The sequence below is a fragment of the Notothenia rossii genome (genome assembly GCF_949606895.1).
Source record: "Notothenia rossii genome assembly, chromosome: 1".
Classification (NCBI taxonomy): Eukaryota; Metazoa; Chordata; class Actinopteri; order Perciformes; family Nototheniidae; genus Notothenia; species Notothenia rossii.
In genome coordinates, this window is record NC_136912.1 from 85,960,940 (window position 1) to 85,984,547 (window position 23,608).

The 23,608-nt window shown below is 40.5% G+C and overlaps 4 protein-coding genes across 7 annotated transcripts in view; 1 reads left to right on the forward strand and 3 right to left on the reverse strand.

Annotated features, from left to right (window-relative positions):
* ralgps2 (Ral GEF with PH domain and SH3 binding motif 2) overlaps positions 1-2,000 on the reverse strand; it is a 68,426-nt gene extending 66,426 nt beyond the window's left edge. For 3 of the 4 annotated variants that reach the window (XM_079656766.1, XM_079656765.1, XM_079656767.1), the window contains exon 1: positions 1,763-2,000. The gene's annotated coding sequence lies outside the window, so the exon portion shown is untranslated. The remainder of the gene's footprint in view (positions 1-1,762) is intronic. The other variant, XM_079656769.1, reaches the window with a different exon arrangement.
* A 957-nt stretch (positions 2,001-2,957) lies between these two features.
* coa7 (cytochrome c oxidase assembly factor 7) lies at positions 2,958-5,331 on the reverse strand. Its single transcript, XM_079656830.1, has 3 exons — positions 4,933-5,331; positions 4,549-4,689; positions 2,958-3,672 (listed from the first exon to the last, which is right to left on the reverse strand). Exons 1-3 carry the CDS (start codon positions 5,036-5,038, stop codon positions 3,227-3,229), a joined length of 693 nt encoding a protein of 230 aa, XP_079512956.1. The 5' UTR covers positions 5,039-5,331; the 3' UTR covers positions 2,958-3,226.
* Positions 5,332-5,420: 89 nt separating this feature from the next.
* Positions 5,421-12,543, forward strand: zyg11 (zyg-11 family member, cell cycle regulator). The gene is made up of 18 exons (XM_079656809.1): positions 5,421-5,848; positions 6,197-6,362; positions 6,972-7,183; positions 7,299-7,616; positions 8,083-8,196; positions 8,281-8,397; positions 8,482-8,622; positions 8,833-9,009; positions 9,445-9,509; positions 9,695-9,794; positions 9,878-9,928; positions 10,026-10,187; positions 10,358-10,405; positions 10,504-10,701; positions 10,786-10,838; positions 11,107-11,204; positions 11,340-11,540; positions 11,624-12,543. The coding sequence occupies exons 1-17, from the start codon at positions 5,825-5,827 to the stop codon at positions 11,528-11,530; spliced, it is 2,235 nt and encodes a 744-aa protein (XP_079512935.1). The 5' UTR covers positions 5,421-5,824; the 3' UTR covers positions 11,531-11,540; positions 11,624-12,543.
* A 1,366-nt stretch (positions 12,544-13,909) lies between these two features.
* Positions 13,910-19,842, reverse strand: echdc2 (enoyl CoA hydratase domain containing 2). Its single transcript, XM_079656820.1, has 11 exons — positions 19,512-19,842; positions 18,824-18,891; positions 18,622-18,709; positions 18,446-18,532; positions 18,265-18,357; positions 17,195-17,251; positions 17,034-17,096; positions 16,806-16,930; positions 15,483-15,533; positions 15,361-15,408; positions 13,910-14,269 (listed from the first exon to the last, which is right to left on the reverse strand). Exons 1-11 carry the CDS (start codon positions 19,750-19,752, stop codon positions 14,192-14,194), a joined length of 999 nt encoding a protein of 332 aa, XP_079512946.1. The 5' UTR covers positions 19,753-19,842; the 3' UTR covers positions 13,910-14,191.
* Positions 19,843-23,608: the final 3,766 nt, after the last annotated feature.

Genomic DNA, 23,608 nt, shown 5'->3' on the forward strand with positions numbered 1-23,608 from the left:
AAACAAGACAATGCAGTATATAATAAAAATAATACGATTTCATCCCTCTTTTTGGTCTCAACAAGTTTTATTTTACCATTCAATCTAGCATTAGAGCAAGTATCCTCTTATCTAATGAATAGATTGTGCATCTATATACTGTTTAAAATACTACTGAAGCCAAATTAGATTGTTTCGGTCTTCACAGCATAACACGACACCGCAGCACTGTAAAGGCATGCCAGTCATGAGTCTGAGCCAGTAACCTCTGGGTCATATGTTAAGTGTTGAGAACAGCAGCTCCACACAACCATACTAAATATCGATATGGAACATTCCATAGAGTCCTTTAAAATGGGGAGCTAAGGGCGAGCAACAGCAACGTCACACAGGACAGTAACAAAGAGTGTGTTAGATAGGAGGTTTGAGAAGAGGGAGGCTTTGTTAAAGAGGCATTCTAATATTCCAAAAGACGTGAATTCAGATTAATACTAATTCAGCTTGACAGCTAATAGAGCTTGTGTGTGTTTGCTCCCAATACATGAACATATCTGTGGACATTCATGACTGCACACACATTGAGGAAAACAAAGACAGATTATATTAAATTTGTTTAGACAGCTAACAAAGTTTACGCCATACAGACAGACAGATACGGAATATGGTACACTGACCAGTGACCACTGTTAAAAAAAACACACACCATGGTCACAGATTCATGACATTGATCGTGGTTGATAAATGTTCACTTATCTATCCTGATATTACATTATTTATCAATACATTTGATTACATGAATAGTGGTGAGCAGTAATCAGACAAATGTAAGACAGCTTGCTGAGAGATATACAGGTGCTTTACTTGAGAAAAAACACCCGTCAGCTGAACTTTGGAGGAACCTCTCTAGCTTGTGCTCCAACATCTTAATTAATTTAACTTTACATTTCACAGAGTCGAGGTAAGGAACTGTTGGCCATTCCTTTACCCAACTCAAAACAACCCTCACGACGGATCACAAGTGCTCATTCTTAAACCGACACGCTTCGGCTAAGACAAGATAGCAGCACAGTATTGTTCATGAGTGAACCCACGCCACACCCAAAGCACTCCCCGGAGAGTAGCTGTGCAGGGGTTCACAAGCAAAGAGCTATCCAGGGCAGAGCTTCTGCAGTAGGTATGGTTGTTTGGCTAACAGCAAAAACGGTAGATAAAGACCCCCCGTCTCCCCAACAAGAAGCGAACTGTGCAGCGACTTAAGTAAACAAAGTAAGACTGCACAGGGGGGAAATCACAAATTGCTAACTCACTGACTCTCATCACTATTTTGTCAGAGGTTTCAACCTACAGTCTATGGTTTCAACATTAGCATGCTGCAATTCCGGCTAGCTCGATTCGTTAGCCAGCTGAGCGTGGTAAGGGAGCGCATGATTTATTATTAGCATTATATCAAACTCCTCGGGTGATGCCTCTCAGAGTGTGGTGGGGCGACCGTGCCTTCACGTGGGTGGAGGAGAAAAATAAATAGCAGCCTAAAATAAACCTCTGCACCCCGCTACAGAAAGTCAGCCTTTTAAAAACCACACGTTTTATCTTTTCTCTCGCATCTCCTTGTCCCCGCCTATTGATGTTTGTACTTTGATAACGGAGCATCCTGCAGATAAAACAAACACATCCAAACCGTTGGTGGGGCTTAACCTTACGTTAGCTAGCCACCTCGACGGTTGGGGGGATTTTGTAAATGATGGCGATACAAAACTTTCCCTCTTACTGTTCTATAACTCACCGAAGTACGTCCCTGTCGTTCTTGTCCTTCTGGTATTCCAGTGGGTACATCAGAAACACACAGCAGCAGACAGCAGCTATCAGTTTTTAGGCTAGCGACCAGGACACGACGATGTGCCTCGCAACAGCTGTGTTCTGTTTTGAATGAGGGCTGAGGATACGCTAACGGGCGGAGCTAGCTGAGCAGTCCGCCCATCATCAACACACATCGGTCTAGTTTACTACTTTATAGATACACACTTATTGTCAGCGTCTGCATTCTCTACAGGTTGCTGATACGGTGTCGGTTAAAATGTTGACAAATGGTAGAAACATACCCGGGTGCGGTGCCTTTTGTGGGGTCTTTAGTATAAAGCGCCCTGTGAGATTTAAAAAAGGGCGCAAAGTTCATGTCTTGGATTTTGACTCCCTCTTGTGGTCTGACCCAGTCTATGGTCTGACCACCGGTGTGCCTACAAGTGATAGTGAAAAGCATCAATTATTTAATAGGGTTTTAGGACAATGTCCAACTGTTACTAACAATTCTACAATCAAAATAATGTTTTAAATGTTTGAATAAAATATTGTCATCGTTACAGTGGAGATTTAAAAGTTGATGCAGCGCATGTTCATGTTCAAATTATGTAGCAAACTCATTCTTATAACAGGGAAAATATCAGATTACTTTTAGATAGCCTACTGTCAGTTATTGTATAGAAATGTTTTGTAATTCGTTTTTTAAAATCCATTGGGTTACAAACAATGCAATCTGGTCCAAATACTTATGGGTAACTTTAAAATCAAACATTAAAAAGTATTACTTTACTTAAAAATATGATAGCAGATTTCAGCTCCACAATTACTATTTTGATCTTTAGAAACTCTTCATTACCTGCTATACATCATCTTAAATGCTGTTTATTTTCCCGACCACAAAGTGGAATACTTGTTTAAGAAACTATGATATGGTCTTCATGAGTTAATAGCGTTGGTTTGCAAGTGTTAATAATTGACCTATTTTAAAGATGTAAACAAATATTAAGTAAAATTATCCTTGACATTGTAACTATAAATTGATAACACTTCTTTTTGTTTTATTATCTGGGCTGATTTTACCTATCTGATGTTGATCTGATGAGTATAATGCTCAAACTGCCCTTTAAATGTGTTTTCCTACTCTATACTCCAAATCATAATCATTATTAATAATCATATGGTTTATGAATCCAGTTCATTTTTATTGCTTTATCATTTACACAATTTTTACATTTGGCTGAAATCTACCACTTCAAACTGTCAGGTCCATAGTGCTCTCTGGTTGTGACAGTCTACACACTCAAAATGAGGCAAACACATTTATCTTTTTTAAAACAACATATCTCCTATCTTTGAGCATGTTTTTGCCCACTTCTCTACATAATCAACCTGACTTTGCACCACGGATATAGGAAAACCAAAACAATGATAATTGAATAAAGTGTCATAATCATTCCCCAAATTTGAGCTGCCTTTCCTTATCTGCACCATGCAGCTCCTTTGCACGATTCTTAAGCTCCTCTGCTTTCTTGGCATCCTTCTCAGTCCCATGCCCAAGTTTGTACATACGACTTGCATTGGCGCAAGCCCACACATGTCCCAGCTCACAAGCTCTGTTAGCATAATTCAAAGCTTGCTTCATATCTGTTGGCAATCCTTTGGTATTGCCCTCAATGAACATAGTACTGAGGTTGAAGCAGGAAGGAGCATAGCCACCAGTGCAGGCCTTCTCGTAGTACTGCCGAGCTACTGTCAGGTTGGGTCCTTCTTCACCAACACGTCCATCATGGGCTAGCAGGCCAACGTTGTGGCAGGCATCTATGGACTTCTTTCCATTGGAATTGCAGGAACGCAAAAAGCAGGAATAGGCTGATTTCAGACACTTGGTCACTCCACCTGTAGGGTAGAATATAAATCCCTCAATAAAAGCAGACACATTATTAAATGACTACATTAGAAGTAATCAAGTTTAAACGTTGGAAGGATTTAATATTGATTCATTAACATGAACACTCTCCTATTATTCAAATGCTATTAGCCTACCTTAGCTGTTGAATTGCCAAGAAAGCATTATATTTTATTAACATTTTTTTTTGTAAAATGTTGTTTAGCAATGCAAAAGGCAACTTAAAGGGGACCTATCATGCAAAAAGGCAACTTAAAGGGGACCTATCATGCAAAATGCACTTTTGTACGTCTTTTATACATGAATATGTGTCCCCGGTGTGTCAGGGAACTAACCAAGTGTCAGAAAACACAACCCTCTCTCTTTTACTCCATACCCAAATCTCTAAAAACGGGGCTGCAATGGAGCTGATTATTATTTGAATTTTTCTGACGTCAGAAAAGGGGTGCTCCGCCTATATGGGCAACTCTCCACCTATCAGGGGACTGAGAGACTGCTCGAAAGCGCTGGAGACGCTGTAGTACATATGCCAGGCCTGTAAGTGGCACTGTAGTCTGCCACAAAAGCGGAATCAGCCCTTGCAAAAACAGGGCTGGAAAAGAGCAAATAGAGCAAAATGAGGCATGGCTAAAATGCATGATCTGTTTGGTATTTTGAAAAAAAAAAACTTCACAGACATGTTTTAAAAAGGTATGGCCCTACAATATATGTTTCAAATATAGCATGATAGGTCCACTTTAAATTTAAGTTTTAAAGTTCATTTTCTTAAATTCTTAATGCCATAGTAATAGTCCTATAAAACTTGTGTAACACACCACATCGGATAGGGTAAAATAAGGTAAAAATAAGCCAAATTTCTACTTTACCTTTGCCCGTTACATGGTAAGCTCCTAGATTATAGCAGCTTTCCCCGTGTCCATTTGTTTCACAGTTTTGTTTGAGCACCTGTGCTGCAGATTCATAGTTTTTCTTCACACCTTCCATGTAGTCTGCAAGCCTTTGGCATCCTTCAAAGAACATGATAAAAGGACAAATTAGTCCAACATCCCTTAAACATATTACATTTCAATCGCTGGTGTCCAGTGAAAAAATGGATATTGCTATAAAACCTCTCCAAGGGAGGTTTTGTTCCAAATGTAATTTGGAATCATACACCAATATATACCACTGATACAAACACAAAGACAACTTACAAAATACAGATGTCTACAGGAACAAACAGCACCATTAATCTGAATAGACAATTTTACCTTCGGGATCCTTTTCTTTATAGCATTGGAAGCTGTACTCCATTCCCAAATTGTCTAAAAACTCCTTCACTTCATTCTCATCTTCAAAGTTTACAAGTCCAGCCATATTTACAGCACGTGTGATTATTTTAACCTTACTATAATCGTATGGGCTGATTAAGGCTTATCTCCCACTACATCCACTCCACTGGTACTAGTGACCTTGGTAAGTGAGTAACTGAGCTGTTACAAAAGCTTTTACTTTAAACAACAAAAACGTCAATAGAGTTGAACACCGTTAACCACACGATCGTTATATAATTGTGCTGCAATGGTTTTTAAAACGGGTTTCTATTGAAAACAGAAGAAAAACATGAGCATGCGTGTCTCGATCTTCTGATGATCTTTCTTCCTGGTTCCATACTAACGCTGAAACCCAACGGGCTTCCGTAGTCCAGCCCTTTCACAAATGTACTTCCAGAGCAGTGACCTTTTGTTTACTGGTCTTCTAGTCCAAAATAGACCTAACTACCGGCTGTCAAAACCATATTGCCATTTTGAGTCTTTAATTTAGAGCTTCAACCGCAACAGTGGAAAGCCCATTTTAATTTTAACATGAATTCCGTCACTGCAGACAGCTTTCGACATTTTTGTACGGAGAGCGATTTACCAAAAAGGAGGCGACAACAAGTTAGCTAGCTAGCTGGCTCTCGGCTAACGATCGTCCGGGCTCTTTCCATAGTTACTGTTGTATTTTGTCAACAGTGTTAAGATAACGTCAGGCTCTCATGCAGTTTATCACTGCAGGCCAACACGGATAAAGGCGCAGCTGTTTGATTGCACAGCTTTATTTTTCCCGTCGTGGAAAGAAACCAGTCGGTCTCATAAGCTAATATATAGAGTTTTTAAAGCAATGGCCTATAGTTTCCTAAACACGGTAGGTGCTGTTGAGCCTTCGGTATTATTGTACAGTCGCTACTTTTGCAAATGACATTGAATTGCACTTTTTTAATTAGGCTTTTTACTGAATTACATTATATTTTTTATTTATTCGAATTGTATTCTGCGTTGGTATTAAGTGTTATTTTTACTCACAAAACTATGTGTTACTCTGGTTATACGAGGGAAGGAGGAGATAGTATTTTATTTTTTTATTTTTTATATTGTCTGTGTTTGGTTGGTGAAGCACTTTGAGTTACCTTTTGTGTTTGAAAAGTTCTTTATAAATAAAGTTTGATTTGATTTGAATGCGTCTGCATCAACAAGCATCCTCTTCATGTTTCAGGATGAGGCTTCTCCCCCGGCTCTGACAGATCTGTGCCTGACTCATGTGAGCCAAAACCTGGAGTGTTTCTGTGTGAAGCGCCCTGATGGCTCCCTGTGCTTCAGAGAGGCTGTCTTCTTCCCACAGGAGCTGGCAGACCAGCTGCTGGCCAAGATGGCCACTGAAGGTAAACATGGACCTTTTTTTAGAGGGGGATCATCAATATGTTCCCAAGGCTTATGTGTCTCTTGATATTGTTTGTTTGTAGCCTTTATTTATCCAGGTAAAAATCCCATTGAGATCAACAATCTCTTTTACAAGGGAGACCTGATATAACAATTGAAAGTAACGTATCAGGGCTAACTTTGTGTTGCACTTAATAAAACATACATTCGATATTTGACCTAATGAAAAACAGCATTGCTTATAACATAAAGCCATTTGAAATGTATTCTTACTGTGTCATATTAAGAGGAAAGACTGAGCATAGTCTCGAAACACACAAACAGTGTTGGTAATTTCTAAACCAACAAAACCACTACAGTAAATATTTATATCTTAATTTTCACACTCTTAAATCATCTGTTGAACCCTTCAATGACAACAACAAGAACTGAAAAAAAATACTTGATTGAAAAAAAGGATAACTTTTATGCTTCTCCTGGGTGACTTACTAAAGCTTTTGGTATGTTGTCACCTTGACCTAATCACTGCGGTTTGTAAACAAAGACAGTATTGTGCAAGGCTTGGTCCTCATTAAAAAGATTAAACTCAACCTGAGTTCTTTCCACTGCAGGTCTGTTGAATGACAGCACAGCGGGGGTATTTCGTAACTGTGAATACCTGCGGCTGAGACGGGCCTGCATCCGCACAGCGCGTATCTCTGCCGAGGCTTTTCTAAAAGCCCTCTGCCCTCACAGACTGCTGGAGCTGGATGCTGCCAGGGTCAATGCAGACCTCACAATTCGTGATATTCTACAAGGACTGGCCACCAATAAATTCTGTCAGGTACAGGGATAAAATATCAACTTGTGTACAAAAAGATGACATGTTATCAAACCACCCCTTGATATTGAAATAATGTAATCCTATGTTTTGACTTCCTCTCTCAATCATCCCGCAGGAGTCCCTCCAGCGACTTGTCCTCACAGGTCTCACCATGTCCTCTCTGGAGGAACCCAGTCGGTACCGCTTCAGCTCCCTCCCGGGTCTCCGCTCCCTTTCTCTTGCCAACGTGGACTTCTATGACTCTGGGCTGGTGGACGTGTGTTCCCTGCCTCGGCTGGAGAGCCTGGATCTGTCCAACACGTCAGTGACCAACCTGACCCCCCTGCTGGGCCTGAAGGAGAGGCTGCGCTCTCTGACGCTGCACCAGCTGAAGAGGCTGGAGATGAGCACGGCTCAGCTGCTGGGAGTCATCGGACAGCTGAATGTATTGCAGGTGAGTGGAGGGAGGGAGCTGTATTTTGGACTTCGATTTGTTTTTTGTTTTGTGCAAAGAAGAACACTTTTTTTTGTGATTTCAACCACAACATATAGGGATTTGACTATATAGGACTTTATCACGAATCCTATGAAAACACCATCAATCAGATTTTACAAAATACAGAAATGTGTATGTAGAAAAGAACAGACTCTAACAATTTTGGTATTTTTTGAATATGATTTAACTTTAATTTGTGCAGGGGGACCGTATGCTTTGATTGGTGTTTTTTGATTGTTTTTTTTTAACTAAATATGTTTACTGAAAAAACATTCCCCATCTTTAATGCAATAAAACCTGTTTTTCTTAACAAAATTCCATTCGATGTTATCCTAGTTTTAGTCCCATTATAAGATTTGTAATCATAATTTGATGATAATCAGGATGAATCGCAATGGTAATATTATTTTGTGTGTTTGTGTAGCACCTGGACATCAGTGATGATAAGCAGTTCACTTCTGATGTGGCTCGACAACTGCTTGGACAGCCAGGAATCCTCCCCGCTCTAGTTTCCCTGGATGTGTCAGGGAGGAAACAGGTGTGTGTGTGTTTTTATATTTATCTCATTTAGATTGTAAAGAAAACATACAGGCTGTGGTCATTTCTTATATCAACTTTGCAGGTGACGGATGCAGCTGTCAAGGCATTTGTTGAGGAGAGACCAGGGATGACCTTTGTGGGACTTCTGGCCACAGATGCTGGATTCTCTGAGTTCCTCTCTGGTGATGGAAATCTAAAGGTAGAGTACAGATGTGTTAAATATCATTGAAACCATGGTGCAAAAACAAATCAGGTTTGCTTAAGTAAACTTTGTATGCAACAGGTAACAGGAGAAGCCTACGAGACCCAGATCTGTGAGGCCCTGCGGCGCTACAGTGAGAGAGAAGGGTTTGTGAGGGAAGCTCTGTTTCATCTGTTCAGCCTGACCCATGTGATGGAGAAACCCAGGCCTGACATCCTTAAGGTGAACCCACATTATTGTACTTTTGCATTTTGAACAGACATGTAAACTAAAACTTGGTAAGCAGAGGCATACAACCCTAAAGTAGTAATTCTAGCTCTTGCCTTTTCTCTAAGTGTTTCAAATGTCCTCCTAGAGAGTTTAAGGTCTAAGCCCTACACCCCATCATATTTTCCTCATCACTAAACATAATATTCTCTTGTTTTCCTCTAGCTGGTGGTTTTGGGGATGAAGAACCACCCTGCCACTCTGAACGTCCAGCTGGCAGCCAGTGCCTGTGTGTTCAACCTGACGAAGCAGGACCTGGCTGCAGGGATGCCAGTGCGACTGCTGAGCACCGTCACTCAGCTTCTGCTGGAGGCCATGAGGACGTTCCCCAACCACCAACAGGTAGCTCCATGCCTGCACTGCTGTCCCTCTGGCCTTCTTCATGGGTGCTGCAGTTTGTCAAAACAAACATGACCGCATTTTGCTGCATTTCGTTTTGGTGAACTAGATTCTGCTCACAAGGACAGGAAATTATCACGATGAAATATGTTTATGTGACATGTCACCAGTTCCCATCAATGTTGGACAAACCAATCGAGTTCTAAATCTATATACAATTGTATCTGCTTAGGTAAGACTAGTCAATAACAGTTTTCCTCTTTACAATTGATTTGATTTCTAAATTATTTTTCCTGAATTTGCTATTCCTATAAGTCACTTATGTGTATGCACTGTTGAGCACAAACTACTATAATTATATGGTAACAGCTGATTGTAAAAGTTTTGCTTGTTGTTCAGGTTTTAGTCTGATATCTGTTTTGGTTTCTCTGACATCAGCTCCAGAAGAATTGCCTGCTGTCTCTGTGCAGTGACCGCATTTTGCAGGAAGTTCCATTCAACAGGTGAGAAATACCTTTCTTATTTCATATTTGAATCTCATTTTAACATACAGATAACGTGTACTATAAATAATAAATCTATTAGATAAACAGTAAATGTCTGTCGGTTAAAGCAATAAGTGAAGTCTTAAACTTGTCATAAAAAAACATATCTTGTGTTAATAATATGTCTTCCTCTTCTTTGCAAGGTTTGAAGCTGCCAAGCTAGTGATGCAGTGGCTCTGCAACCATGAGGACCAGAACATGCAGAGGATGGCTGTGGCTATCATTTCCATACTCGCTGCCAAGGTGAATGTTGTGCAACTTCTGCTGTAATTAATGAATTGATTACACAAGTTATTATTAAACTCCTGGACGTTTGCTTCTCCCAGTTGTCGACAGAGCAGACGGCTCAGCTGGGAGCAGAGCTGTTCATAGTGAAGGTAACGTTTCTCATTTTGGCTCTGTTCTCTTTCACTGTTGCTAATTTACCAAAACATTCACATTTCATTGCTAATAATGCTCCCATCCTGCCCGTAGCAATTGCTCCACATCGTGCGTCAGAAGGCCACTCAGGGCGTGGTGGACGCCACCCTCAAATTCACACTGAGCGCTCTGTGGAACCTCACCGATGAATCGCCGACGACCTGCCGCCATTTTATTGAGAACCAGGGCCTGGACCTGTTCATTAAAGTTTTAGAGGTACACAGAAATATCAACGTGTAAATAAGCAGTAGAGAGACTTAGAGCAAATGATCATGCTAATTAATCACATGTTGTTATGTAGCAGCACATATGCCTTCAGGGGGATTGACTCACTGTTGATTTGCTCCTTTACCCCCCCCCCCCCCCCCCCCCCCCTCCCTCTGCAGTCCTTCCCAAACGAGTCCTCTATTCAGCAGAAGGTTCTCGGCCTGCTGGTGAGTGAACTGCTCTACTAGCCTTAAGAAAAGATGAAGACTTCATTAATTTACAATATTATAACATCATTACCGCCTTTTCTCCATTTGTTGTGTAGAACAACATAGCCGAGGTGGGGGAGCTGCACGTGGAGCTGATGGTGCAGAGCTTCCTGGACCACATCAGCACGCTGCTGCACAGCTCCGAGGTGGAGGTCAGCTACTTCGCCGCGGGCATCCTCGCACATCTGATGTCTCGAGGAGAGGAAACCTGGACGCTCAGTGCCGAGCTCCGATCCTCCCTGCTGGAGCAGCTGGTGAGAATCTGCAAAACATTCTTAATAAATACTGCAGTTATTCTTGAACCGTTTGTTTGACTGTTTACATTTGTATCTCTCCAGCATAATGTCATCATGAAGTGGCCCGCGCCTGATTGTGAGATGGTGGCCTACAGGTGAGATGCAGCTACTCAACAGTCATAATAAAGCAAAAAAAGAACTTGAAATGACCAAAGGATGTATTACTTGCTAAAGCCTATTCAAGTTTATTTTCATACATTGCTGAAAAATCTATTTTAAAGTAGCGCCAAAAGAGAAGGTTTCATCCTACTACTTTTTAACTTGTGTCTGAACGTACTTTTCTTTAACTATCTATAGCCTAAACCTAAAACATGCTATATAGAGTACATACTAAATATTTTCTTATTGTCTCTCTTTCTTTAGGTCATTTAACCCCTTCTTTCCCCTCCTGGAGTGCTTTCACACTCCCGGGGTCCAGCTGTGGGCGGCCTGGGCCATGCAGCATGTCTGCAGCAAGAACGGTGAGACACATACAGAACCTATTGTTCTCATAAATGAGTACATTGACAAATAAAACACTGAGGTCTCTTTAGGCAGTAACTTACTCCCCCAATGGCTTCAGGATGTAATGTTGTTTTCACCCTGTGTGTCTGCAGCCGCTCGCTACTGTAGCATGTTGTTGGAGGAGGGCGGCCTGCAGCAGCTGGAGCTGGTGAACACACACCCACAGACCCACAAAGATGTCCAGCTGCTGGCTAAGAGCATTCTGGAGAGCCTGCAGCGCCACAGAGCGCGCACCGGACAGCCGGTACACACACACACCAGTCGCCGCCCGCCGCCACAGTAACCTCACAAAGGTAAACACTCACACTAATGTTCATTCGCCAGATCAGTAATACAATGGATGGCGGTTTTTCATTCTTTTCAATGTCTCTTTCAGAAAGTGAGGCTCCCTGACCAAGTTCTGGATATAAGCTGGGTCCCATGAGAGGAATCGTGTATGCCTGTGCGCACATCCCAAGCACAAACACACTTTACCACGAGCCCAGAGAAAGGAACCATGAAAGGACAAACGCTAGACAATTATTTGCACACACACTAACATTATTTATTTTCTGTGTTCGTCTCAAAACAAAAGAATCTGTGTGTGTTAATCTTGTGACTAACAGTGATAACTATGAGAACTATTGGTCAGTAAAGCTTAAAATCTCATCCTGAGGTTTGTGTCTGTGCTCGCTGTTCATTGTGGATCATGATGAATATAATGCCAAAAAAACATTCAGTGCTCATGTACAAATCTCAGTTTGAGTTTGAACCCCTGAAAGCTCAGCTGAGGGCAACACCCTCCGGCTCCTGTACGTTACTGCAGGCTCTGGTTGTCTGACTTGGTCTTTTTTAGCTCATTAGATATACGCATGGCGCTGCTGTGAGCACAAGCATGCTGGAGTTTGTCTGAATGCTGCTACTGTTCGTTTTAGGAATGCCTGCTTGTTTGTTTATAGCAGTGCTGCCTTCACTGAAACCCAATGCCGACAGGTCCTGAGTACTGCTGTTGCTCACTTCTTTATTTACTCTTTTATCAGCTAATGCATTTTATTGAATGTGACAGGACATTTGCCTAGAGTGTTTTCAGTGGGTTCAAAAGTTTAAAACTTAACCTTATAAAGAAGTTGTATCTCTTGAAGCTCCAGTAAATATTTTGGCAGCTCCTAAATCAGACATACCAGTTGCAAACCAGTCGTGCTGTGAATCAGAAGATCCAGAGTTAAATGTATACCATCATTGTGTCTGCTAACCAGGGTCCTCTCTGACAACAAATGGCAATAAAGATGTGGTCAGTATATTCATGATGGATGTGTATTGAGTCATGGCCGTTGTCTTTTTTTGAGAAACTCCTGTATATGTATATATATTGATATGTTCGCTGTGCTTTCCATTGCGTGTTAAACACAGACAGCACTTCAGTGTGAGCATGTGTGTATGTACATCCGTACAACTAGCTGCATCCTAAAGAGTGTATTTAATTTGTACATAATAGAAAATGAGAGAAATGGTAATTGTTTGTTCAGGAGAGGTTGAATTGGTTGCATGGAAATTATTATACTGAATGTTCCGGACTGTGTTTATCTGAAAATGATGTAAGAACAAAGAAAACAAATAAGAAAAAAACTGGGAGAGTTATCGGAAATGTTTTTCTGTTCTGAAATGACTTAAGTATCCTCCAGAATGCCAATTTAGCACTTCTGCTGTCTAGATAAGATCTTGGTTCTCATTAATGTCCCATCCTTATTTTCTATCTGGGCTGCAATGATGTGGCGATTTACAGAAAAAAATAAGCAGCAACCATTTTGACAACAAATTAATATTTTGATTAATTTGCATACTTGCAGAATTTTTTTTTCAATCACTTAAAGGTTTAAATGTTTTTCCATTTTATATCTTCTTAAACTAACTAACTTTGGGATAAGGACTGCAATAACTTTACATTTGGAGACTGTGCATATCCCAGGCGCGTGTACACTTTATAGAAAAACCCAGAAGGGGAAACTAAATTGGACAAACACTACGCCTTAAGTTCCCTCAGACTTTGGTCCATAAAAAAAAGTGAAACTTGTCTAAACAATTGATCGATTATTCTTGGAAATAAACGGCGGATAAATCAATAATGCAAATCTCATTAGTTAGACCTTTTCTGTTTGCTAATTATTTCTTATTCAAAATTATGCCAAACCCCTGACACAACATTTTTGAGGCAGTGAATTTTGGCTTCATCAGGAACAACGGAGATGGGTTACAAGATTTATATAAATAATTAATGTTAATGGTAATAAAGACAATATATTGGGCTGCTAATGGTACTCTAATACATCTATCAGCAAAACAAACATCACCTCATCTGCTTACTGAGAAATGGTCTTATTGTTTCTGTAAATCAGTTGATGTTGTTGTGAGAGCTTGCTAAATATGGTGTGTCCTGAGCTGATCGCACAGCTTCATCAAGGACAAAGAGCAGCAGATGATAATTGGTTTGTTTTCTGTTGCTCCGGATGTGTTTGATTGTTGCCTCTGAACATCACATTGAATGAAGTCCAGTTTCATTTTTCATAAGAGTTTAATTCGGAGATACAAAAAGTTCCGATGCGGTATGTCTGCTGTGACTGTGCCATGTTGCTGCTGAGAGTCTCGTTTTCAAGTTTGGAAATAAAGAATGTACATTCCCATAAACTAGAGATGACATTTGTGTTTCTTTATTTCAAAAAAATGTGACAAACAAATATGGATATATGGCTGAATAAACAGTATAAATTACTTTTTCTCTGATCAAAATATCCCTATGTCGCTCTCATCATGAGTCACAAAATCAAACACTTGCCACTAATGTTGACCTTATCTAATGTATTGATACTGTCTGGGATGCAACCAGAAAAAATCAATGGGCGTTAATTGTCTATCAGACATGAGGTTATGGAGGAGCGCTGAGTGACGGAGGGAGACATTCCCAAAAGGTTTATTGCCCAGTGTACCGTGGGGGTCTCTTTTCAATGAAGGCATCCATTCCCTCTCTTCTGTCCTTGGTGGGAATGACCTGAAAACAGAGAGTGATCGTTACACCAGGACAATGGCGTGGAGATAATCTGACAGAAAAAAAAACTGTTAATATTCTGATAATTATTTAATTGTCCAATTTTCGTTTCTCGCAGAAATGCTTCTCAAACATGGAGATTTCCTGATTTCCTATTTTATATAAACATTAAATTGAATGTTTTTAGGTTTTGGACTGACAAAACAAGATATTTCAATGCATCAGCTTGTAACAAACTGGGATATTACTATTTGTACACTATTTTCTGTCATTTTATAGACCAAATGATAATTCCATTCATCTATTAAATACTCTGCGGTTTAATTGATAATATAAATAATCATTCGTTGCAGCCTCAGAGGCTTTCCCAAATGCCTGAGAGTGAGCATCAAAGCTGAACCCAACTAGTATAATATGTGTCGAGACGAAAGTCAATATTAAAATAAGGATAATGATATCAGATTAAAAACAATGAATGGCACCAGTGAAGGGCAAATTCTAAATCTGGCTCCAGTCCAGCAGGCGGTCACAGGGAGCCTAAAATCTGTGGTTCCACTAGAGATGTGGCTCAAAGGAGAGCAAAGAGTCACGTATATAATGAGCCTGATGCAAAGCACCTGGAGATGCAGAGGACAAAAGACAGAAACAATTCACTGTGAGTGGCAGAGAGGAGAGGGTTGAGAAGGATTCACCCAAAGACACTGCTGGTAATATGTATAAATATATGTATCTGGTTTGAAGATATTTGTGATGGAAAACATTGAATTTAATTATTATTTCTAGTTAGTCTTACAAAGTATTAATCTAAAACGTCTGAATGAGCAACATGGAAGCTAAATGAAGCTGCATGGAGCTAAAGGAACTCTACAATATATCAAATAAAAAGGAAAGAGTCAAGACTGAGTTGTTCCGTGTGTCCTTTGGAGTGAACCAGGCCTTTTTTCAAGTTTAGGCAGGAGTCAATCAACCAAACCCAATCAGAACTTGACAATATGTACTGCTTATACTGATGATTAATCGGTAACAAATCACTGGGGTCAGCCGCATCTGAAGTAAGTGTTTTTTTGTAATGAAATAAAAACTTGAAGACTTACCAGAGCGTAACACATCTTCTCTATCTTCATCGCTGAAGTGATGTCAACCTGGGAAAGAAAGACTCAGTTCAGTACCATCACTGATGCAGAAAAACTATAAAAAGGAATGAATCATGATATACCTCAATGCCTCTGTCCATTGCCTCCTTTGCCAGCCGCACAGCAATAGGAGCCTGAGAAACAGAACACAGTGAATTAGATGATAATGGTGTCAATAAAGCACCATACTGTTTACCTGTCACCATTAACGTTTAATTATGCAGAATCTGCAGTAAAAGAAAATGTAGAATTCATACACATTTGTATACCATAAAGCTTTAATTACAAATTGAGGAGTCAGTATTTATGATGAAATAAAATGACAGGGACATTTTGGAAAATGTAGGATTCAGTTTTGGGGAGATTGGCTCATAAAAGGCACTAAAACTCAAGATCTTATTTTTTATCTGTCTAAAATATGCCAACTTTATTCAAGTTAAAAACAGAACCTGTGGGGTAGCCATTTAAAAAGCACTCTTTTTAAACTGTAAGGACATTTAAAGACTGCACTGTAGAAGCTTTTTCCCTTGATTTATAAAGATAATGGTTTTCTTTTCCTCAGGAAGCCACATGAACACTAAGAGAAAAGGCCTTGGGCTCATTATGTTCTCTGTGCTACCTCACTTTCTGTGTGTGTGTGTGTGTGTGTGTGTGTGTGTGTGTGTGTGTGTGTGTGTGTGTGTGTGTGTATACACTCTTGAGTGCCAACTGCGGGCATCTGAACTGGAGTGAAAGAGATATGGAGTGACAGAGGCCTAGAGAAAGAGGGAACAGAGGATGGACGAATACACAAGGAAGAGGGAAGACAGAATGAAAATATGAAGAAGAGATTGGTGGCGGGAAAGAGAGGAAGAATAAAGAGAGCAGGTCCCTGTCTGAAGGAGGAGGGATGCATCAGTAGCACAGTGAGAAATGTCATTTCTCAACTAAAACGAAACAACAAACTAAACTAATTTTGATGTTGAGTAATGTGTGTGATTGACTGGCATTGTTCACTTTTTTATGATATATCAAATTACTGAGAAAAATGTTTAGTCACATCCCTGATTGAAAACTGACTTTTGAACAAAATGATCATCTTGCATACAATTTCTTAATTTTTAATGTATTTCTTTATTTACTTGGGCTAGAATGGACATCAATGTATCCCTGATTGAAAACTGAATTAGAAACTAATTATTTGATAATTTTGCATACAAATTAATGGATTTATTTATCAACTTGGCAAGAGTGGACCTCCATATAGTTACAGCATCTCCGATAAAATTGTTATTTCTTATTGTATAATCAGGCCCAGTCAAAAATGTGAACAAGAAACAATTAGGTCTCCAGCTATGAGAGGAGAATAGACCCTGAAGGGAGGGGATGCATCAGTAGCAGAGTGAGGAAGTGTGTTGTTCTCTGACCTGGGGCAGTATCTCTCTGGCCAGGCTGAGAGCCTCTCTGAGGGCAGCGTCTCCCGTCTCGTTCTGTTCCACAGATCTGTTCACCAGCCCCATCTCCAGAGCCTTCTGCCCCCCCACACGCTTACCTGACAACAGAGAGACAGAGAGAGTGTGAGATAAACAAAGCCCTCACTGACAGATGAGCATCCTGTTGTGTACAGCAACATGTCAGCGTTTCTGTTACCCCACCTGTGTAGATGAGCTCTTTGGCCAGAGTCATGCCGACCGTCCTTGGCAGCCGCTGACTGCCCCCTGCAGGACAAAACACCTCAAGGTCAAATTCTCAAAGCTGCTTTGCCTTTTCCTTTCTCACTTTGTAAGGTCTTTTTTGTGGCCTATGTTTGTCTTACCCGCCCCTGGGAGCAGCCCTCGCGTTGTCTCGATCAGACCCATCTGTGCCGAATGTGCTGAAACACAAACACACACACAGAGGACGTTTGAAGGTCAGAGCTGCGGAGTGCCATTAAGCTGTGGAGGGCGTAAAGTTTGACTGATGCCTCTGTCAGAGCAACAGACGCAAACACCTGCTCGCTTAGCCCATCAGCGATCAGCCAATCACAGAGCTGCTACGACTAATTCAACCAATCACATGTGTTCAGCTCCATGAACAGCTGGGCAGATGTCAAATGATACGGGTATCATTAATCCCTTGGCTCAACTCAACTAATCATTAACAATCGGAGATAAGCAACAACGGCAGACTGGTTTTTGCTTGACCGCTGTGGAGTTTGAACCTTTTATTTTCCCTGATGTAGATTTAAGATAATCTGGAACATTCTGTATGTCTTCATCATTTTATACACATATCCTCAATTTTCAGTATGGAAATCTGCTTGTTAAGGTTGAGCGTTTCCACGATCCATAAATAAACACTGGCCTTTTTCAGGAAAAGATGAACACCTCAAAACTGAGTTTAAAATTGCAAAAAACTGGCAAAAAAAGGAAAGACTAAGACTAAGACATGACTCAATAAAAAGTAGCATGTAGATAACAAAAAAATACAAAAATGGAGGGGATGGAAGCATCTGCTTTTAACTGTTTATATGAACTGTAGGAACTTAAATCTAATTTCAAATGTGAATTCAAGTCCTAAAGATGTACAATTCTCCAGTATTTCACAATTAAACAGTAGAGCTGGTTGAGAACTGGTTCGGTAATCTACACTGATGTTATGAGGGAGTTGTCAATCTAGAAAAATGTTCCTAAGAGAATGCTATCCTTCTCCATGCTGCTGAGACCCATCACTGATCGGACATGACTGTTCTGGTGACAGCTGTGGAGACAACATGCCATTCCCTTTCATACACAATTAACATCACCTGAAGGAAGGAGAGAGGAATATTAACTATACTCAAGCATGATGCACATACTCTTTCAGTTCAGAGTTGATAAGGGAGAATTGGTTTTAGAGGTCACTCACCAGCAGTGCGGAGGTCACAGGCCAAGGCCATCTCCAGCCCACCTCCCAGGGCAGCGCCGTCCATTGCTGCGATGGTGGGCATGGGCAATGATGCTGTGAGGACAGAGGAGGGTCAACAGATGCATAGACTCGTGTGTAATCTCAGGGGATGGATATTGGAGTCAACTGCTCACTTTCTTACCTATCTGAGTCATGAGGGTTCGCAGCATGTGAACAAAGCTATCAGACATAGCGTCATTCATCCGAGCTCTCTCTTTCAGGTCTGCCCCTATTGTAACGTACAGACGTCATTAGGAAAAGCTTGGATCAAAAATAAAGAACCATGGCAGGTTGTAGGTGCTCTGGAAAAACACTTACCTGCACAGAAAACACCTGGAACTAAACTCCTGAAGATAACCACACGGACTGCTGAGTCCTCGGACAGAGTGGACACCAACCCCCTCATCTGAACACACAGGGCACAGTTTCTCAATCAGTGTGTGTGTGTGTGTGTGTGTGTGTGTGTGTGTGTGTGTGTGTGTGTGTGTGTGTGTGTGTGGGGTGGTAGAAGTCAGGTCACCTGTGACACGAACACATAGCCCAGAGCGTTTCTTGCCTTGTGTCGGCACATCAACACCTCCACTATCCCTGAGAGGAGAGAGCAACAGGAGAGAGAAAGGGATAAAGAAACATTCAATTATGACTATGTCGTTATTAAATTAGTGTCTGACGAAACAACACACAGACGGTTTAACATTGAAATGGATGTGATTGACTGGTATTTGTTCACTGTTTTACTGAGAAAAAAGTTTTAGTTGCATCCCTGATTGAAAACTGACTTAGAAACTAATTATTTGATCATGTTGCATACAATTGAACGGATTTATGTATCAACTTGGCAAGAGTGGACCTCCATATAGTTATAACATTTCCATAAATGTTGTGCTCAGACAAACTGGGGGAAAAGAGGAATAAACAGGCTGATGGATGGACATATCTTTAAAGAGAATAATAGATGATCTGTAGTACCTCCAACGAAACGCTTTCTCATTACAACATAACATAATTACCAGCACTCGTGCTAATATAGCGTGTTTTAATCGTTTAAATCCAGTGTACAGTTACAGCATCCGCCTACACAGTACACTGAGGTATCAGGTGGATGACTGAGAGGTGCCTGTCAAACAGTGCATGTGTACGTTTACAGAATTGAGAGTGCATCCGTGTTCCTTTGAACAATGACGAATCACATGTAAGTGTATCCCTACCATTATCTTCCCCCACTAACCGATGTAATTCCACCTCTGGAGGATCCGCCGCCTTTGTGTGCTGCCAGCGGCTGTGTGTGCGACTGTAGGCCGTCAGAGGGATACTGCCACCGGCCAGCAGTCGCGGTCCGTCCCGGGGATTCAGAGGGGAAGTCCGGCTGTGCATTTCCCGCAGAAACACTCCCAAGCACCGCCTCGATGAACACCCGGGCATTGCGAATCTGCGAAGGATAGTTGCCATTGTTGGTTTAGTTTTCAGTGGCAGGAATATTGTGTACTAGGAAACTTGCAGGAAGTAGAGTGCATGTTTCTTCCTGAAGGAGGAGGGACTTCATGTAACTGGCAGCTGCTGACCTTGGTTTCAAACAGCAGTAACCAAAAGGTTCACACATGGCAGTGCATCTCAGAGCTACACTGTTAGTATGACCCAGGATAAGATTTCTAGGTTCTTTAATTTTCTTTTGATCCATGAAGACCTTTTTTGTTATTGTTATAGGTTTTATACTTATTTTGGCCACAAGAGGCTGAAGTGCACCTACAATTGCACTTTCATTCACTTTGCATTCAGGTTATTTTCCAGGAATGGATCCATGCAAATGAATATAAACAGGTTGTTTTTAATAACAGTATTTGCCTTGTTTTTAGTATGCATGGAGAATTTATGAACCTCAAAAATGATCCTGGCAATACTTTTCCCCCATCTCCTCTTAAACCATGTGATTAGACAACTGAGATCAGACAACTATCTCACTTCCCGTTAGCGCTTCTGTATTCTTGCCTGAAATGTGTTTTATGTATCAGGATGTTTTGCCCTTCCTGATATCCGTTCCCATTACACTCAGCAAGACTCAAAGTGGGATTTGTACTTCACAAGAGACAAACACACATACTAGCACACATACAAACAAACACACTAGACCCGCTGTTAAGGTGTTGTTCAAAAGTTACACATTACCCTGGTTAAAGGCTCAAGGTTGGCCCATGCAAAGGTTTATGGTTAATGTTTAGGGCCCAATTTGAGAAATATTGTCCCATTTTATATCATTCCTATTGGCTGGCTTGAGACACACCTTGAGTCCTGTCTCTGGAGGGTCCAGTCTTTGCAGAACAAAGAGAGTTGTTGTTGAGGTCAGGTTTTGCGTCAGGCTGCCCATGTCTAGTCTGACCATGCATTATTAAGCAGGTCTTTACAGGTTATGCAATCACACAGTCAGACAGTGGCTCTGATGGCACAGCTGAGCAGAGAGCCAGGCCTGCATCCAACCTGTGGACCAGGCATTGTGAAGGAAATTGGCCAATTATGAAATATTACAACAATGTTTTAACATTCAGGTACATCAGATTACATTTATATCGATTATATTACATCCCATCTGCCACAGGAAGGACATTTGTATTGCTGCCTGGCTTTGTTTACTCTTCCTAATTGAAAAGGATTCAATTGACTCTGGGCAGTGAATCATTTTTATTTTGTAACCGAGATGTAAATCTATCCTAAGTGTAAAGTGTAGGTGGCTCTGGTGTTGGGTCCAGCTTAAGTGGGTAAAGAAACTATAACTAAACACACTAATTAACACACTAATTACACATGTTTTTACCGACGTATATTTGATCATTGATAAAGGAGCATTTGGATACAACAGAAAGAAAGAAATCAAGAAAGACATAAATATTATTCAATAGTATTGCTACTAAAAAATCAACAATCATGGTTTACATTAATACCACCATTATTAGTTAGATTATGTAATAAAAAAAGAAGAGCAGTTGCATTTGTTTTTCTATCGCCGATATGCTGCAAGTTCACGGACCTAAAACTAGCACTGGCCACTCAGCATATCATTCAAGTGTACACTTTTTCAAAAATATATGTTGGGTTTTGGATGAAATACAACTATTTTCTTGGGTAAATATTTCAATCGAAAGCTCAACCTGAAATAGAGACAGCGGTGATGTGTTACATTTGAATGTTAAGCCGGCGAAGGTCATTGGAGAAGTAAAGAGAGATCACTCAGGTTTGCGTTAGTCTGCAGATTCTGTTGCAGGGAAGTGAAATGTCACCTGATGGATGTCTAAGGCTCTGCTGTGGAGGCCAACAGGCTGCTCAGATCTGATTTCCGCAGACGTGTTTCCCTCTTCTCATGTGAACGCTAACCTTGAGATGGAAAATGGATGGTGGAATGACGCTTGGGTGTGAGTGACAGAAACTGAGCCTGATGGCCCGTGACGAACACTTCCAGTCTGTCCCCGGACAACAAACAAAGGATTGGCACACAACACAGCAGGAACACTAACTCAGAGACACAGAGGACATGCCCGCCATTAATCATCAAAGATTGAAAAAGCAGTAGAGTGTTTTTTTGAACCAGTGTGTTTCAGTAAGTTGGCCCTTTAGCATTGTTTATTGCCTTCAACTGGAGACATTAACACTCTGCCAATAAACATCTTAGGCATGGCACACTCACAGTAAGAAGATGCCAGCAACACAGTGTGTCCCCTCCTATCCTGCAGGGGTCAGCCTTGTATCAGAAGGTTGATTGGAGGATTGTTTCCTCTCTCCTGTTGCTCTTTGCTTTCTTTAGATTGCTGCCGGCTCCCACTGTGATAGTGAAAAACTAAAGACATTTATATTAACATGTATATCCCTTTTAACTGCCGGACCAAGAAAAAGCTATGGAATTATTATTTTTTGCATTTTCTTATCAAATGGGCCACAAATAAGCCCAAACAATTTTTTTTTTTTTACTGACCACACAGTTTTGTTTTTATGAGCCTCTACCAACTGGTCGAGCTGGCCTTCTATGGTAAAAGTACATTTTCAACAATCATCATATAACAGTACAGTGTTTGTATGCATCAAACTCAAATACATTTGTTTCTTTTATAGAAAATGAGCAATATATACAACCAGATATATTCATAAAAGATCATAAATTATAATTGTAAAAAAAAAAAAATGGAAAAAAGTAATGTCAAGGGTTTTTCATGATAAAAATCTCATCTTACTGTATATGCTGAATTGGCCTAACAGGAAACCACTGGCCTAACAGCAAATGTCTATATCCTGTGTTGGCCTAACTTGCTCATATGTGTGCAATTTTGGGCTGAATGCCATGCATGAAAGGTGCTATATAAATTATTATCACTCTTTCACTCTGAGACTCATAAGGCAGTACTATATTTAGTAATATTACCATGAATCTAGCTACGTAATTACCATATTTTATTGGAAAACATCTCTGAAACTCTCAAAAAGTCATATTGCTAGCTTACCATAAAAGGCCAATTCGACCGATTGGTTGAGCATATTTAAAAAAAAAAAAAAATTACACCCTTGTTAAAACTTTTGTGCATCAAGTTATCTAATTATGTTCAGTCAGTGCCCTGCCACAAAAATATGTCAAAAATGATATGGTTACCTTACAAAAGTTGACCAAAAAGAGTAATTTCTTCAGCAGTGATTTTTAGCATTGCCAACTTTCTCAGTTGAAGCTAGCTGAAGGGCATTCTGTTTGAACCACAGTGACATCTAGAGGTTGTTTTGTGCATAACATGTCAACCAAAGGGTAGAGCTGGCTGAATCAGATGGAGTTCAACTTTTCAACAAGATATCAAGACACAAAATGTGCTCTACCAAATGGTGGTGCTGGCAGTTAAAGGGATATAGACTCCTGCATTTTACTTTTTCACTTACAACATTCTCTGCAACATTTAGATTATTGTATTTTCTTTTGACATGTATATTGTTACATCTGCCTTACTTGCACATTGGTCTTGCAAGATGCATAATTGTATTGTACTCTGTTTCTTCGTGCACTATTTTATTGTGTTTTAAATTTGTTTTATTGTTTTATATTTTATATACATTTATGATGCATTGTTGGAGGAGCCTGGGACTTAAGATTTTCATTTCCATAACTACACTCTAGCTACTGGGCGGCATGTGACAGTAAAGCCTTTGAATATTTTAATCTTTGAAACTTGCACCTATACCCTTTTCCCAAATAAATGTTGTCCCTTCAGAGGCAGGAAGCCGAGTTGTTTGTAGACCTCCGTAGACAGGCCTCCGGTCGCAGACTCATCCGAGCCCAGGGCTG